This window comes from Petaurus breviceps, unplaced genomic scaffold, assembly GCF_028583685.1.
Source record: "Petaurus breviceps papuanus isolate PSGF00001 unplaced genomic scaffold, PetGlider_PUasm1.0 523, whole genome shotgun sequence".
In the NCBI taxonomy this organism is placed as follows: Eukaryota; Metazoa; Chordata; class Mammalia; order Diprotodontia; family Petauridae; genus Petaurus; species Petaurus breviceps.
The window spans coordinates 512,430-526,042 of record NW_027186356.1 but is presented as its reverse complement, the minus strand read 5'-3'; the positions used below and the strand labels follow the sequence as shown (position 1 = coordinate 526,042).

The window sequence follows — 13,613 nt, the reverse complement described above, 5'->3', positions numbered from 1 at the left end:
GGTGCTTAGTATTGGATGTCATGGTATAGTTTTACAAGCACCCTCAGAGCTTGGTGATTTATTACCTACTTATTAACCTCGTGTTTCAGAAGCCACATCAAAAGCTCCCACTGGGTGAGAGTTTTATTACCCTCCATTCACCTAGCAGAATGCCTGGTATTCTTCCTATCTGCATAATAAGGGAATTAGACTAGTTCATAGAAAGACCCCTTTTCATTTTAAATCTACAGTCCCATGACAGCCTTTGAAAATTGAATCAGACCATCTCTACAGCTTGGACTAGATGTAGGGAGATGAGCTGAGAGGTCAGTGAGCTCAGCTATTCATGTGTTCCTTGGTGGGGTATGATGTCAAATTCACTCCTGATTCTCAACCATTCCTTTGAACAGACCCAGCACAGCCCTTCCGGTTCAACTGCTCCATCAGAGTTCAGTGACAGATGCAAGCAGGTAAAAGGTAGCATCTTAGGAGAGGTCTGTTCATTCTTTCTCTTCTTTTCCAAGAGTTCCCATGAGCATCACAGGTGTTCCTTCTGGTGTAGTGCCCCAGGACTGTGGAGGACTGACTCAGTGGGGATTTGGGAGGGGAAGGGAAGGGAATGACATAAATTTGAATGGAACCATTCATCTCTCCTAGTTCCCCTTATGAACAGAATTACTCATTCTCAGGTTCGCTGCCTGTGGTTAGTTCTCTTGCAGTGTCTTGATTTAGGATTTTTCCCATTGCTGTTGTACATTTCAGTTTGTGTTTGTGTCCCCCTTTCTCAGCCCTGTCCCAGAAGGAAAGAAGAGTGGGGCAGTAGTCCCCAAATCCTCCTCACTCCCAAGCAGCAGGGGCGAGTATGTGATCACCAAGCTAGACGACCTGATCAACTGGGCCCGGCGGGTAAGTCACCACCAGACCAGTCTTTCTTCCCCAAAGGCCTGAATCTCCACTGCAGGCGAGACACATTAAAACCTGGAGGGGGGAATCTCCACCTAGACCACACTGTCAGGAGAAGCAGGTGGCTAGTGCAGTGGATAGAGTGAAGGACTTATGTCAGAAAGACCTGAGTTCCAGTCCTGCCTCAGATGGTTACCAGCTGTATGCCTATGGCAAGTCACTTATTTATAACCTCTCTCTGTTTCAATTCCTTGTCTGTAAAATGGGCACAGTAATAATACAGGATTATTTTACAAATGAGATTTTATATATATATATATAGTACTGTGCAAGCCAATATGAATGCAGCAATTTTTATACTTCAAATGGAATATGTGCCCCTATTCAGCATGGAGTCCCTGCTTCTTCCATGGGGACAAGTGTGAGAAGCAAACCATTGATGTCTTTATCTAATTCATTGAGGACAATGTACCGGGCCAGGCATAGTCCCCTAGCACAGGTCACAGGAGACCTCCAGCCATCAAACCACTGGTTTACCTTTGGGACTCTCACCATTCAGACCCTTTGAATGTAATTGTGACAGAGCCCACATCTCTCCATTTTGTCCATGAGAAGAGCATAGAAGACTTTGTCGAATGTTAGCTACTGGATTCCGTCAGATGAGTAACCCTGCCCCCCCCCAAAAAAAGGAAATATTGTTAATATGTTCTTGCTGACTCATGTGGTCACTACCTCCTTTTCTAAATGTTCACTAACCTTCCTTCTAATACTAGAATTTTTCCAGGCATTGTAGTCAAGCTTATTGTCCTATAGTTTGCAGCATCTGTCCTCTTCCCTTTTTGGAAAATCAGGATATTGATCCTCTCTAGGCCTGTGCTATTTCTCTTTCAATGTCACAGATGTTGACCTGGAAGGGACCTTCCATGTCTGTCTAGTTCAACCCCCTCCTTTTGACAGTGAAGAAACTGACTCCAAGATGTTAAGTGACTTGCCCAAGGTCATACAGGCAGTAAGCTTCAGAAGTCAAATTTGAACCCAGGTACCCTGGCTCCAGGACCAGTGTTCCTCCATGGTACTCTTCTCTATGGCCGGTCAGACTTGGCAGTGGCTTAGCAGTCCCCACTTCCATTCCTTTGTCTGGGCCAGGTGACTGGAACTCATCACAGCTAGCTAGGTCTTTTCTCACTTTCTCCCAGCTTCTTTCAGGTATCTCCTCTTGTCATGACCATTCTTGTTCTGTCCTTTTCAGTCCAAGAATTAGTATCCTTTACAGAGGAAGCAGAAGCAGAGTGCTAGGTGGTTGATTCTCCCTGCTCTTTCTCTCACTGTTTCTCAGGCCATCAGTCCTCAGACCTCCAAAGCCTAGAAAACTTTTCTGTGGAGGTGTAGCTCAAGCCTCCTCTTTGGTCCTTTCCCAAGTGCCAGTGCTGTCCCTCCCTTCCAGGCTCCCTTGATTGCATCACTTTGATCTACTTGGACTTAGGCCCTATAGATGGCTTGGCTCCCCCTCCCCATTTGAGTGTAAGGTCCTTGGGACTAGAGATTGTATCATTCTGGGGGTTGTATCCATAGAGCCTGGCCCATAGCAGGGCTTAGTAAATTCTTATTGATCGACTGATGGATTTGATCCATCCAAGCAGCAGCCCTGTCCTTTCTTTGTTCCTGCTTTCCCCAGTACAGTTTTAAAATAAAACTGTTTTTGGTTCTTAACTTTCCGTGACAGTATCAGCTCATCTCCAAACATTATTCTTTTTTCCTCCTGATGCTATTTTTCTAGTACTGTGCCATGACTTTGTATTCATCCTCTTTTCCCAGCCTTTGTTCCTGTTTCCTGTATGTGACTTGCAAAAAAATATGAGTTCATTGGGCCTTCACATTGATCTCTTTAGACAGCTGCTCTTTCCTTCATTATCAGAATTTTTTTTTGGTGTTTTCTGGATTTCATTTTCAGACCTTCTCATCCTTCCTTGGCTGACTTTGCCTGTAGCATTTTAATCTGTGCAATCCTCACTTATCATTGCTCTGAGTCCTTTGAAGTCTGTTCTCCCCAACCTAGGGCACATGTCACATAATGGCCCACTTTCTCCAATGGCTCAGTCACCTTCCTGCAGTGTTCCCAGCGTCTCCCCCCCCTATCGCCAATCCTCTGCTGTGTTGGACAGTCAGATCTAGGATGAACGTTCTCTGCTTTGGTGCTTCCTCCTTTGGAAGGATGAAATCAGCCAAGTCACGAAGATTATTAGGTGCTCCGAGCCCCAGCAGAGGTTGGGACCAATGAAAGCCCCATCCTCCTGGGTGATCCTCCAGGGTCGTGCCTGTGATTCCATCTCCTGAGTTTATCTGTTTCTCCTCTGTAGAATGTCCCCGTAAGGCTTCTGTTTCTGTCTCAATTTCCCGTCACCCACATATTTTCATCAGGCTTCCCAAGTGTCCTTGTATAAATCATTTTATTGCTAATAATAATGATGACTAGCTCTATGCTGTGCTTCAGAGTTTACAGAGCTGTCCATAAGTGTTAGCTCTGTTGATCTTCCTCACCCAGGGAGGTCAAGACTCTTATCCTTCTCCTACAAGTGAGGGAACCAAAGGAGGGTAAGGGACGCAAGTGTGTCCGACGCAGGATTTGAACTCCCTTCTTCCTTACTTCATCTAGCCCTCCCCTTCATCCTACAAGATTCAGGGTCTTTATCCAGCCCACTTTCTAGAGTTTCGATCTTCTGTTTGCCTTGCTTGTTCCCACTGAAACCCTACCCAAGCTGTCCCGTGTCCCTGTTTCTCGTACTTCCTTCCTCCTTCCCTCCTCAGAGAAGAGCCTCCCTTTACATGCTTTTGCTTGGGGACCCAAGGTTTAACCTTAACCTTATGCCACTTGCTTGTACTTTAAAGCACCAGATACTTTCTTATGTTTGTTTTATAATAGTTGTCTTGTAATTTCATCTTTACGGTTGTAGATCTCCAGTTACAGTAAACTCCAGTTTACTTGGCATTTGAGCAACTAGACAATGTCAGTGAAAGAACATTATTCTGGGCTTGTCTTTTATGAAGGAAAACTAAATCAGGGAATTTTACTCAGAAAACATCCCCTGGAAGCTGGCATACACAGAGTCCATTACCCACAGCCACTCCTATGTGGTGGAGTGGAAGAAACCCTGACCTAAGAGCCAGCAGGCCTGGCTTCTGACCCCAGATCTTCTCCCAGCTGGTTGTGTGACCTCGAGGAAGTTCCCCTCTTGGAGCCTCTGGTTCTGCATCCAGAAAATGAGGATGTTGGAGTAGATCCTTTCTGAGGTCCTGTCCAGCTCTGGCAGTCTGTGATTCAGTGAATTGATCTCTTCTGCAGAGAAGAGATATCAGAGGATGCTCCCACCCCTGCCCTTTGCTGAGGTGGAAGTCCAGAAGGGCTTTATTTTCAGACTCCTTCAATGTATTGATCAGTAATGTTGATTTTTTTTTTCTCCTTTTCTTTTTTTGTCTTCAGAAATAATGTTTGCTGGGCAGCTAGGCGGCGCATTGAATAAAGTGCTGGCCCCAGAGTCAGGAGGACCTGAGTTCGGTTGCGGCCTCAGACACTTAACACCCACACACAAAAACTAGCCGTGTAACCTTGGGCAAGTTACTTAACCCCAAATGCCCTCCAAAAGGCAAAAAAAAAAATTATTATTTGTTGTACTGGATGACTCTCAGGAAGAGGGAGGATGGGGTGGGATACTATAGTGATGTTAAAAAAAAAAAAAGCAAAAGACCTGAAAACTTTTTTTTTAAGTGTTTAGAACAATGACCCTAAAGACTTTCAGGACTTAGTCAACAAAGGCAGATTTCATTGGACTTGCCAGATTTTGTGATTTATTGGAAAGAGCAGAGAACTTGGAGTCAGTGGGCCTGACTTCACATTCTGGCTCTGCTGCTTTCTCAATGTATAACCTTGGCCTGGTCACTTCTTGGGGCCTTTGTTTCGTCATTTGATAAATAAGGATGTTGGATTTCTGGCATTCCTTCTAGCCTTATTGAAAGGAATACAATATTTTAGATTTTGTTACGAGAAAAATGCTTTTTTGCTTAACCCTGAGTTAAACTTGAGAATCCAGTTAATCAGAATATCCCCACACAGTTTTGTTGATCAAGATTTTAGTTTGCAAAGACTACTAGTCTCTCTTCTTATTTTTCTTCTAGATAGATGTTCTTTCAAAAAAGGGAAAGTCTGCTTTCTTCATATCTTTTCTAGATATAACTCTTCTAGAGTTATACCAGCCTAGAATGGGAAAGGACTCCAAGGTCTTAACCCAGCTTCCTGCCTAATGTAGGAATCCTCTCTGCAGGGAGCCTATGAAGTCACCTCTTTTTTTTTTCCTTAGTTGTATCCAATTCTTCCTGACCCCTTTTGGGGTTTTTGAGACAAAGATACTAGAGTGTTTTGCCATTTCCTTCTCCAGCTCATTTGATAGATGAGGAAACTGAGGAAAACAAGGTTAAATGACTACTCCAGGGTCACACAGGTGTCTGAAACTAGATTTGAATTCAGGTCCTCTAGATTCCAGGGCTAGCACTCTGTTATGCTACCTTCTTTCAGATAGCTCTTAATTCTTAGGAATCTCTTTCTTATACTGAGACAAATTCTATATCCCTGTAACAGTTAGGGTATGACTGCTTCCCCCACCCCTAAGTGATCTTAGACCCAGAATGTCTAATTTACACGGAAAACAAAATGTCCTTCATTTCCCACCTCATCAGCATGTGTGTTACCTGGATTGCCCTCCAAGGCAGTTCCTGCCTCAGTTAAGGCTGTCATGTAAAACTCAGTGAGCTTTTTCTCTCTTTAGAGTTCCATGTGGCCCATGACCTTTGGGTTGGCATGCTGTGCCGTGGAGATGATGCACATGGCAGCTCCCCGATATGACATGGACCGGTTTGGGGTGGTGTTCCGGGCCAGCCCACGTCAGTCAGATGTGATGATCGTAGCCGGCACTCTCACCAACAAGATGGCCCCGGCTCTCCGAAAGGTAACTCCATATCCTCCCCCCTGCCCCCTCCCCCCCATCATACCCTGAGAGAGCCCAGGCCCAGCCTTAATGGAGGCAGAGGAAATTTTTGTTCAGCAAGGAACAAGTCAGTTTTGCCAAAAGCAGCAAAGAACTGCCTAAGGAAGGGCCCAGTGATTGCCAGCTGATGTTTTTTACTTTCTGTGGTCCGTGTTGGGAGAAAATGGGACACCTGGGAATCAAAAGGTTCCACTGAGAGAGACACAGGATTCCAAGTTATTAAAATTCAGATTCAGGCCAACTAACTGATGGTATGACTTGGGCTCCAGCATTGAGTGATGAGATGAGGTTGTAGATGTGTCAGAGATAGCGGAACGTAGGAGACCCCCATAGGCTGAGTAGCCCTCCACAATGTATCGTGCCCCTGATCCTTAAGGGGGCAATATCATGCTAGGCTCTCATAGCAGATGAAGTTCATTATTCAGGGAGAGGACAGTAAGATGGTGGGCCTTGTCTGTGTTCCAGGTATATGACCAGATGCCAGAGCCTCGTTATGTAGTCTCCATGGGAAGGTAAGTGAAGAGTGGATACCTTTTTTTGCATTTCTTTGTGACCAGGGTCTGCATCATGGATGGAACGAAGCATTGTTACTATGCTGGTAGCAGTGGAGGAATGCAAAAGCTACCAGTGAAGTCCCTGTCTTGAAAAGTTCCTCTCTTACTAGGGAGTCCAAGAAATACCTCCAGACTGATATCAAAGTGTGGAATAGTGTGACACGGGCTATATATAATGTTAGTGGGAGTCTGTGCCAGAAAGCAGGGCATCATCAGCTCCATACTGTGAGTTTGTTCAAAGTGATCACCCCAAGAAAGACAAATTAGAAATGGTCCCCAGGGCTGGAGGTGGGGGAATATGAGAATGGAAAAAATGCAATGTGGAATTAAAGAGTTATTCTAGGAAAGCAAGAAGAGGGATGTTGTGACATTGTGGTGTGATGGATAGGGCAATAGATGGTATGTGAAGGATAGGACTGGGGTCAAGAGAGGCTGAGGTTCAAATCCTGTCTTGGACACTTAATGAGCTGTAGTAAAAATTTAAACCTCATGGGTCCTCATTTTTTGATGTGGAGAATAAGTAAAGGAATATATGTATTACTTCCTGGTGGGGCTGTTGTGAGGAAAATGCCTTGCAAACCATCATAAGCCCCCATAGATATGAAACCATTTATAAAAATCACTGCTAGGAAGCAATCCAGGACACATACAGATGATGTTTCCCATCAGCTACAGCACTGGAGAGAAGCTTCGGTCAGGAGTTACTCTCTTTCTATCAAAGAGCCTCATCAGGAAGATTCTCCACAATGATAATAGATACGGAAAGAGCCCCAGACAGTGTTTGAAATGAAATAAGACTCCCCTTAGGGAAGGAGACACTTCTGAGGGTCATGAGGGTAGAAAATGTGCCAACCACAGCATTCGCCTTCTTGGATATCACAAAATTCATGCTGGAAAGAAAGTCCACAAATAGAATAAATTATGTGCTGAAACCTTCCAACCATGGAGTGAGGGAGCATGGAGTCTAGAAGGAGCTCAGGGGCATGGAATCAGAAATCCAGGGTTCAAGCTCTGACAATTAGCTGCATGCATGACATTGAGCAAATCACTCTTCCCTCTAGGTCTCATTTCTCCCTAGAAAATGATAGGGTGGTATTGGCGGTCTCAGAAATTCCTCTCTAATATCCTGAGATTCTGTAAGTGCTGAAGGAATTCAGGTCTTCCTATGGGCTTGGGCAGAGAATGCTTTCTAAAGGAACTTAGTGTTGAGGTTGGAACAGAGGTATTTCTGAGTGGAGTCAACACCCAGGATAGGCAGATGAAATCAAAACACTGGAGACTGACAAGATCATAGCACTTGATTAAGCCCTTATGAACTGCAGCTTCCCTTCTGAGAGATTGCGTACTTTCACACTCATCGGAAGAGAAAAGCCAGGGGGACCAAAACCCCATTTACATCATTTTAAACCTATATCTCTTTTCCCTGCTCCCTCCTGCCCTGGTGCCCTCATGTTGTCCTGGTAACTATCTTCTCTGCTCAAGAAGAATTAATCTTTTCCCTCTGACCTTGGATAACAAGGGACAGAGAGTCCAGCGTCAGCTTGCACTAATCCCAGCCAACTTCCAAAGCCAACTTCCAAAACCTGAGAGTTCTTTATCTAGGTGGGAATTGGACAGCCTGTCCCTGGGCTAGTAAGAATAACAGAATCAAATGTTATAGCTGTTCTAGAGAAACTCAAATCCCACAAAGAACCATTGGGAGCAGCTCGTAGGAAATGTGGGGGAAGGTGCCCACAGGGACAGAACTGCATCCCTCATCAGATGTGGTCACTGCATGGCTTAATTTTGCTTAACGGCTTTTCAGGTGGGATGGAAGAGGAGGTGGATAATAGTGTGTGTGTATGATGCTCACGCTCACACACTCTCTCTCTGTCTCTGTGTCTCTCAATCTCTGTGTCTGTCTTTTTGTCTCTGTCTGTCTCTCTCTGTCTCTCAGTCTCTCTCTCACTCTCTGTCTCTTTGTCTCTCTCGCTCTCTGACTCTCTGTCTCTCACTCTCTGTGTCTGTCTCTGTGTCCCTCTGTCTCTCTCTCTCTCTGTCTCTCTCTCTCTGTGTCTCTCTGTCTTTCTGTCTCTGTCTCTCACTCTCTCTGACTCTCTCTCTCTCTCTCTCTCTCTCTCTCTCTCTCTCTCTCTCTCTCGCTTGCTCATTCAGACTGGCAGGAAGAAAATGAGCACAACAGATTAAATGATGTTGAGGAGACCAGTTTGGCAGAGGGTTCATGTCCAGGAACAGGAAATATGATGAGAAGGGTCCAGTGGGGCCAGAGTGTGGTGTGAGGATTCTCTTGGCATTTGTTACTAAGACTCTAGGACTGTCAGGGTCCTTCCAAACTATCAAGGAGCATTTGGAAAGCTGGCTGTTAAGAACATGAGCTCCAGGGGCAACTAGGTGTCACAGTGAATAGAGCACCAGCCCTGGAGTCAGGAGGACCTGAGTTCAAATGTGGCCTCGGACGCTTAACAAAAACTAGCTGTGTGACCTTGGGCAAGTCACTTAACCCCAATTGCCCTGCCTTCCCCCCTCGAAAAAGAAAAAAATTTTTTTTTTTAAGCAATAGGGGTTAAGTAACTTGCTCAAGGTTACACGGCCAGTTATTTCTGGGTGTGGTGCTGAGTATCTGAGCCCAGATTTGATCCAGGTCATCCCGACACTGGAGCCAGTGCTCTTACTCGCTGAGCCACCTGGCCGCCCCTAAGCAATTGGGGTTAAGTAACTTGCTCAAGGTTACATGGCCAGGTGTTTCTGGGTGGGTGCTAAGTGTCTGAGCCCGGGATTCGATCTCCAGGTCGTTCTGACACTGGAGCCAGTGCTCTTACTCGCTGTGCTACCTGGCCACCCCAGAAAAAAAAATTTTTTAATAAAAAAAAAGAACGGGAGTTCCTCAAACCCCTCCTTGTGCCGCCAGCATGTAACCCAGAGCTAGCCACCCCAGAGGGGGCACCGAATAATACTCCGTGAATCCCTTGAGCAGCTGCTGTTCCTTTGAACAGTTTTCCTCTGGTCTCCCATGAAGGCTTCCTTGCCTCCTGGGTAGGTTTACTTCCTTGGGAGTGCTCTGCTTGAGCTGCTGGGCTCTGGTATGGGTGAAAACAGACTCCACAGGGCCTTCAGGCCCCAAACGTGGATACAAGGAAGGAGCCCGGCCTCCAAGCCAGGAAGGCCTTTTGGAATCATGTTCTGGTATTCATTATGTGACTGTGGTTTTCACATAATCACTCTTCCCTTCGTTTTTTTCAGCTGGAAAATGGGTGTGCGAGTAATAATTATAATCGTGTTAATAATAATGACATATATATGTTGCATCGTAGTTTGCAAAGCACTTTGTATAGATTATCTCATTCTGTCTTCACAAAACAATCTCAAGAGCTGTGTGCTATTATTTTCTCCACACTACAGCTGGGGGAAACTGAGGGAGACAGGTAAGTGACTTGCCTAGGATCACATAGCTAATAAATGTCTGAGACAAAATTTGAACTTGGGTCTTCCTGACTCTGTCCATGGATCCACTGGGCCACATAGCCCATTATACTGTCTCTCAGCTATCTCACAATTGTAATGAACAAAGTTACTATGTACACCTGAAGTGCTCTGGAATTGGGAGATAATTCTTACGATTCTCTCTTTTTTTCTTAACAGTTGTGCTAATGGCGGAGGATATTACCACTACTCATACTCTGTAGTCAGAGGATGTGACCGCATTGTTCCCGTGGACATCTACGTCCCAGGTAGAGGAGCCCCTTCTTAGCTACCATATGTCAGAGCCCAGCTCTGCTGTGCAGTGTCTGGCACTAGAAGGGTCTTATAGTTGACCCCAGCTCCTCCCTCACACTGATGTTTTACATATGGGGAAACTGAGGACCACGGAAGGGAAGTGACTCCCCCAAGGTCATTCAGAAATCCAGGGGCAAAAGAGTGAAGTCTAATTACATGAGAATAGAGGTAATAAGCTTAATTATACAGCAAGCTTGCAGATGGGATGCCTTTGGCACATTAAAACCTTCCTAATTCCTCAGCAGAAGCCTCTTATAACCTGTTTATATGCAGACATAGCAGTACCTCACTGGCTACTTACTAACTTGTCACCTAAGGTCAGGACACCAAGGAATAGTATAAAAATGGGGGAATTTGTAGTTAGGATCTAGGTTCAAAAGCTACCTTTGCTCTTTACAGGCTATGGGACTTTGGACAGGTTCACCCTGCCCCTGGCCCTCTGTTTCTTCATCTGTAAAATGATGACTGGACAAGAGGGTCTCTGAGGACCCTTGCCGCTTTAAGTTCTGTGAGCTGCTCAGTACGTCCTTCACCTTCTCTGTGCCTCTCTTTTCCCATCTCATTGAGGTTAGCCTGAAAGATTCTGAGTTCTTTCTAGCTCTCACATCGGGTGACCAGTACCTGGCCATTGAGGAGCCAAAATCATTGACCCACAATCCATTCAAAATTCAGAAAAGAAGCAAGAAGGCTTTCAGAGCCCCCCAGATTGATGTCAGACAATCTGGTGCTGAGGCCCAGTGACTTTCCTCAGAGCAGAGGCCAAAGGCTGCTGCCTCTGACTCTTCACGAAGTTCTGGGAGACTCAGCCAAGAACAGAAGAGCAGCAGGGGGAGGAGGCTAGGGGCTTGGGAGTGAATGCTGCCCTCAGGGAGAGAGGTGGAAAGGCTGTAGAAAGAAAGCAGATGTGACCTTAGATAGCCCTTCTGTGCTGGGGCAGAAATCTGAGCGGCCTGGGCCCTCCCACTCTATGGACTGATGGTCACTCGTGCCTCTCCAGTCAGCGTCCCAGCCTGTCCATCCCTGAGTGGAAATCCCATCAAGGCCATCCAGACCTGGGAGGGTCCCACTCCAAGACCTCTTTTGGGAGGTGGTTTCATTCAGACCCCTAGCATGAGTCAGTTTCAGTTCTGAAATTCTCCCTCTAGGAGACAATAGTCAGCCTGTAGGCATTCTGGTATTTCTGTCCTCTTTCCCAGGAGTCCCTGGCATAAAATGACACCAACTTCTTGGTTCCTTCCAGCACTGCCAGAATCCCTTCCGACTGACCAACCAGCCTTCACCCAAAGACCTCTAGGCAGGAGGGAAATTCCAGCCTTTGGGGGAATTATCAGCACTTCCTATAAAGAGCAAATTTCAAATCAGAGGATCTGACTTCAGATCCTGGCTCCCCTCCCAATGTATGTGACCTTGGGCAAGTCACAACCCCCTGAACCTCAGCCCCCTCCTCTTTAAAAGGAGGGTCCCGAGGTCCCTTCCAGCTTTGATCCTATGATCTCTGAGCTCCTTATCCCCTCCCTTCCCACCTTCCTCCAGTTTGGACTCTTGAAGTCTTCTTGGCTCTTGTGGTGTGACCTCTATGATCCATAGCCATTTTAAGCTCTGTCTGTATCCAGAAAACAGCAACCTGATTTTACCTAAATTGATCACATGCACAGTTAGACACAAGTCTGGGTGTCCCAAAAGTCTTAGGGCAGCTATAAGCTTAAATAGTTCCAATAATATAGTGAGCACCATGATACTAGGTGCTCAGTGCTTGGGAGAGTCCAGTGTCTTTGTGCTGCATCCTCCCTTGCCTGGAGACAGACGATGTAACTGCATGTGGCATGTGTCTCTTCAGGCTGCCCACCCACAGCTGAAGCGCTGCTGTATGGGATCCTGCAGCTCCAGAAGAAGATCAAACGGGAGAAGAGACTCAAGGTGTGGTACCGGCGGTGACGACGGCCCCTGTGGGCAGGAGGCAGTGAGGGGCTCCTGGCCAGAAGGGGACCGGGCCCCTGTTTGTTTGTGATCTCACGCTATGTAAATGTCAATAAAATACCCAAATAATAGACATTTGTCTGTGCTTGGTGGTGACCGGGATACCCAGGGTAGCCTGTTGTAGTGGATAGAGAACACCCTGGATTGGCACTCAGGGCCTGACATCTAAGGCTCCTCAGACCTCTTTGTCCCATTTAAGTGTGCTGAGTCCTAAGTGGGTTATAGGCTAGAAAGGAACTTAGGGCAAGGCCATCTCTTGTGACTAGATCGATGGCTGAGCTGTTCCTCGGAAGCCATCGTGCAAATGCCAGTCATTGGGGACTAGGTGAGGTGGAGGAGGGTTCCACACAAGGCATACTTACTGCTGGGGGGGTCAGTGGTGTCATCGATATTCACATGAAAGCCTGTGCCCTCCCCATGGAAAACCCATGCCCTTGTGGTGCTGCACAGAGGAGCCTGCTGGTCACAGTGGGTCTCTTTATATGATGTGTTTGTCAATCAGACCATTTCTACAAATGCTCAGACAGCTCACTTTTAAGGAATATTGGTGAGTCTCTTTTTAAATTGAAGAACCCTCTGTGATATAGTAGGTGTTCAATAAATGCTTGCTGGTGATAATGATGGAGAGTTGACTCTTATTTCATCACTGACCTGGCCTGGGAGTTGGAATACCATGGTCCTTGCTATGACTTCCTTGCTCTAGTCCCCAGATTCCTGTAAGGTGAGAGTGGACCAGACGATCTCTAAAGTTTCTTGGAGCTTGGCTGTATTAGGCTCTGTCTGTCCCCAAAGGGCCCTTCCAGTCCTCATGATCTGTGGCTCTTTCTGGTCTTCATCTCATCACAGACCAAGACTTCTGAGGCTGTGCTGTCTCCTTAGTCATTAGATTTTCTGTTTTACCCTTGGTAGAAGTGCTTGCAGGATATTTGGACGTGCGTATTGTTTGAAAGCACAGAGAGGGCTCCTTCCATAAATCCTTTTGTAGAAAGGGAAGATCATTCTTTTTAGAACAGGAAAAGATCCCTCAGGAATGATGAAAAACAGTTGCAAGTTTTCCTTTAACACCATGTTCTGAGATCTGGTTTCCCCAGGGGCCCTGGGCTGAAAAAGCTTCATGAAGATAACCGAGAGGACTGGGGAGTCACAAGAGCTGGATTTAAATTCATGATCAGGTTCTTTCTCTGAGTGCTTCAAATGAATCCATGATCCCATGGGTGTGGGGGTCCCCAGGATGGCCCACAACCCTTCCATTTATCCTACCTGGCTTTTGTCCACTTCTCATAAATCCTTGAGAGGTCTTTCCTCTAGTTCTTTTAATAGTTGGGGACACCAGTGACAACACTCAGGCTGGCCCACTTTACTCTGGTCAGGAATATCTTTGAAGTAATTT

The 13,613-nt window shown here is 46.1% G+C and overlaps 1 protein-coding gene across 2 annotated transcripts in view; it reads left to right on the top strand.

The window, feature by feature from the left end:
• Positions 1-12,294, top strand: part of NDUFS7 (NADH:ubiquinone oxidoreductase core subunit S7) — a 15,690-nt gene extending 3,396 nt beyond the window's left edge. Inside the window, exons 3-8 of one of the 2 annotated variants that reach the window (XM_069101999.1) lie at positions 390-449; positions 768-885; positions 5,700-5,879; positions 6,384-6,430; positions 10,112-10,200; positions 12,084-12,294. In XM_069101999.1, coding sequence (XP_068958100.1) covers positions 390-449; positions 768-885; positions 5,700-5,879; positions 6,384-6,430; positions 10,112-10,200; positions 12,084-12,181 — 592 coding nt within the window. In that variant the 3' untranslated portion in view covers positions 12,182-12,294. Of the gene's footprint in view, positions 1-389; positions 457-767; positions 886-5,699; positions 5,880-6,383; positions 6,431-10,111; positions 10,201-12,083 lie in introns of both variants that reach the window. The other variant, XM_069102001.1, reaches the window with a different exon arrangement.
• The last annotated feature ends 1,319 nt before the right edge of the window (positions 12,295-13,613 follow it).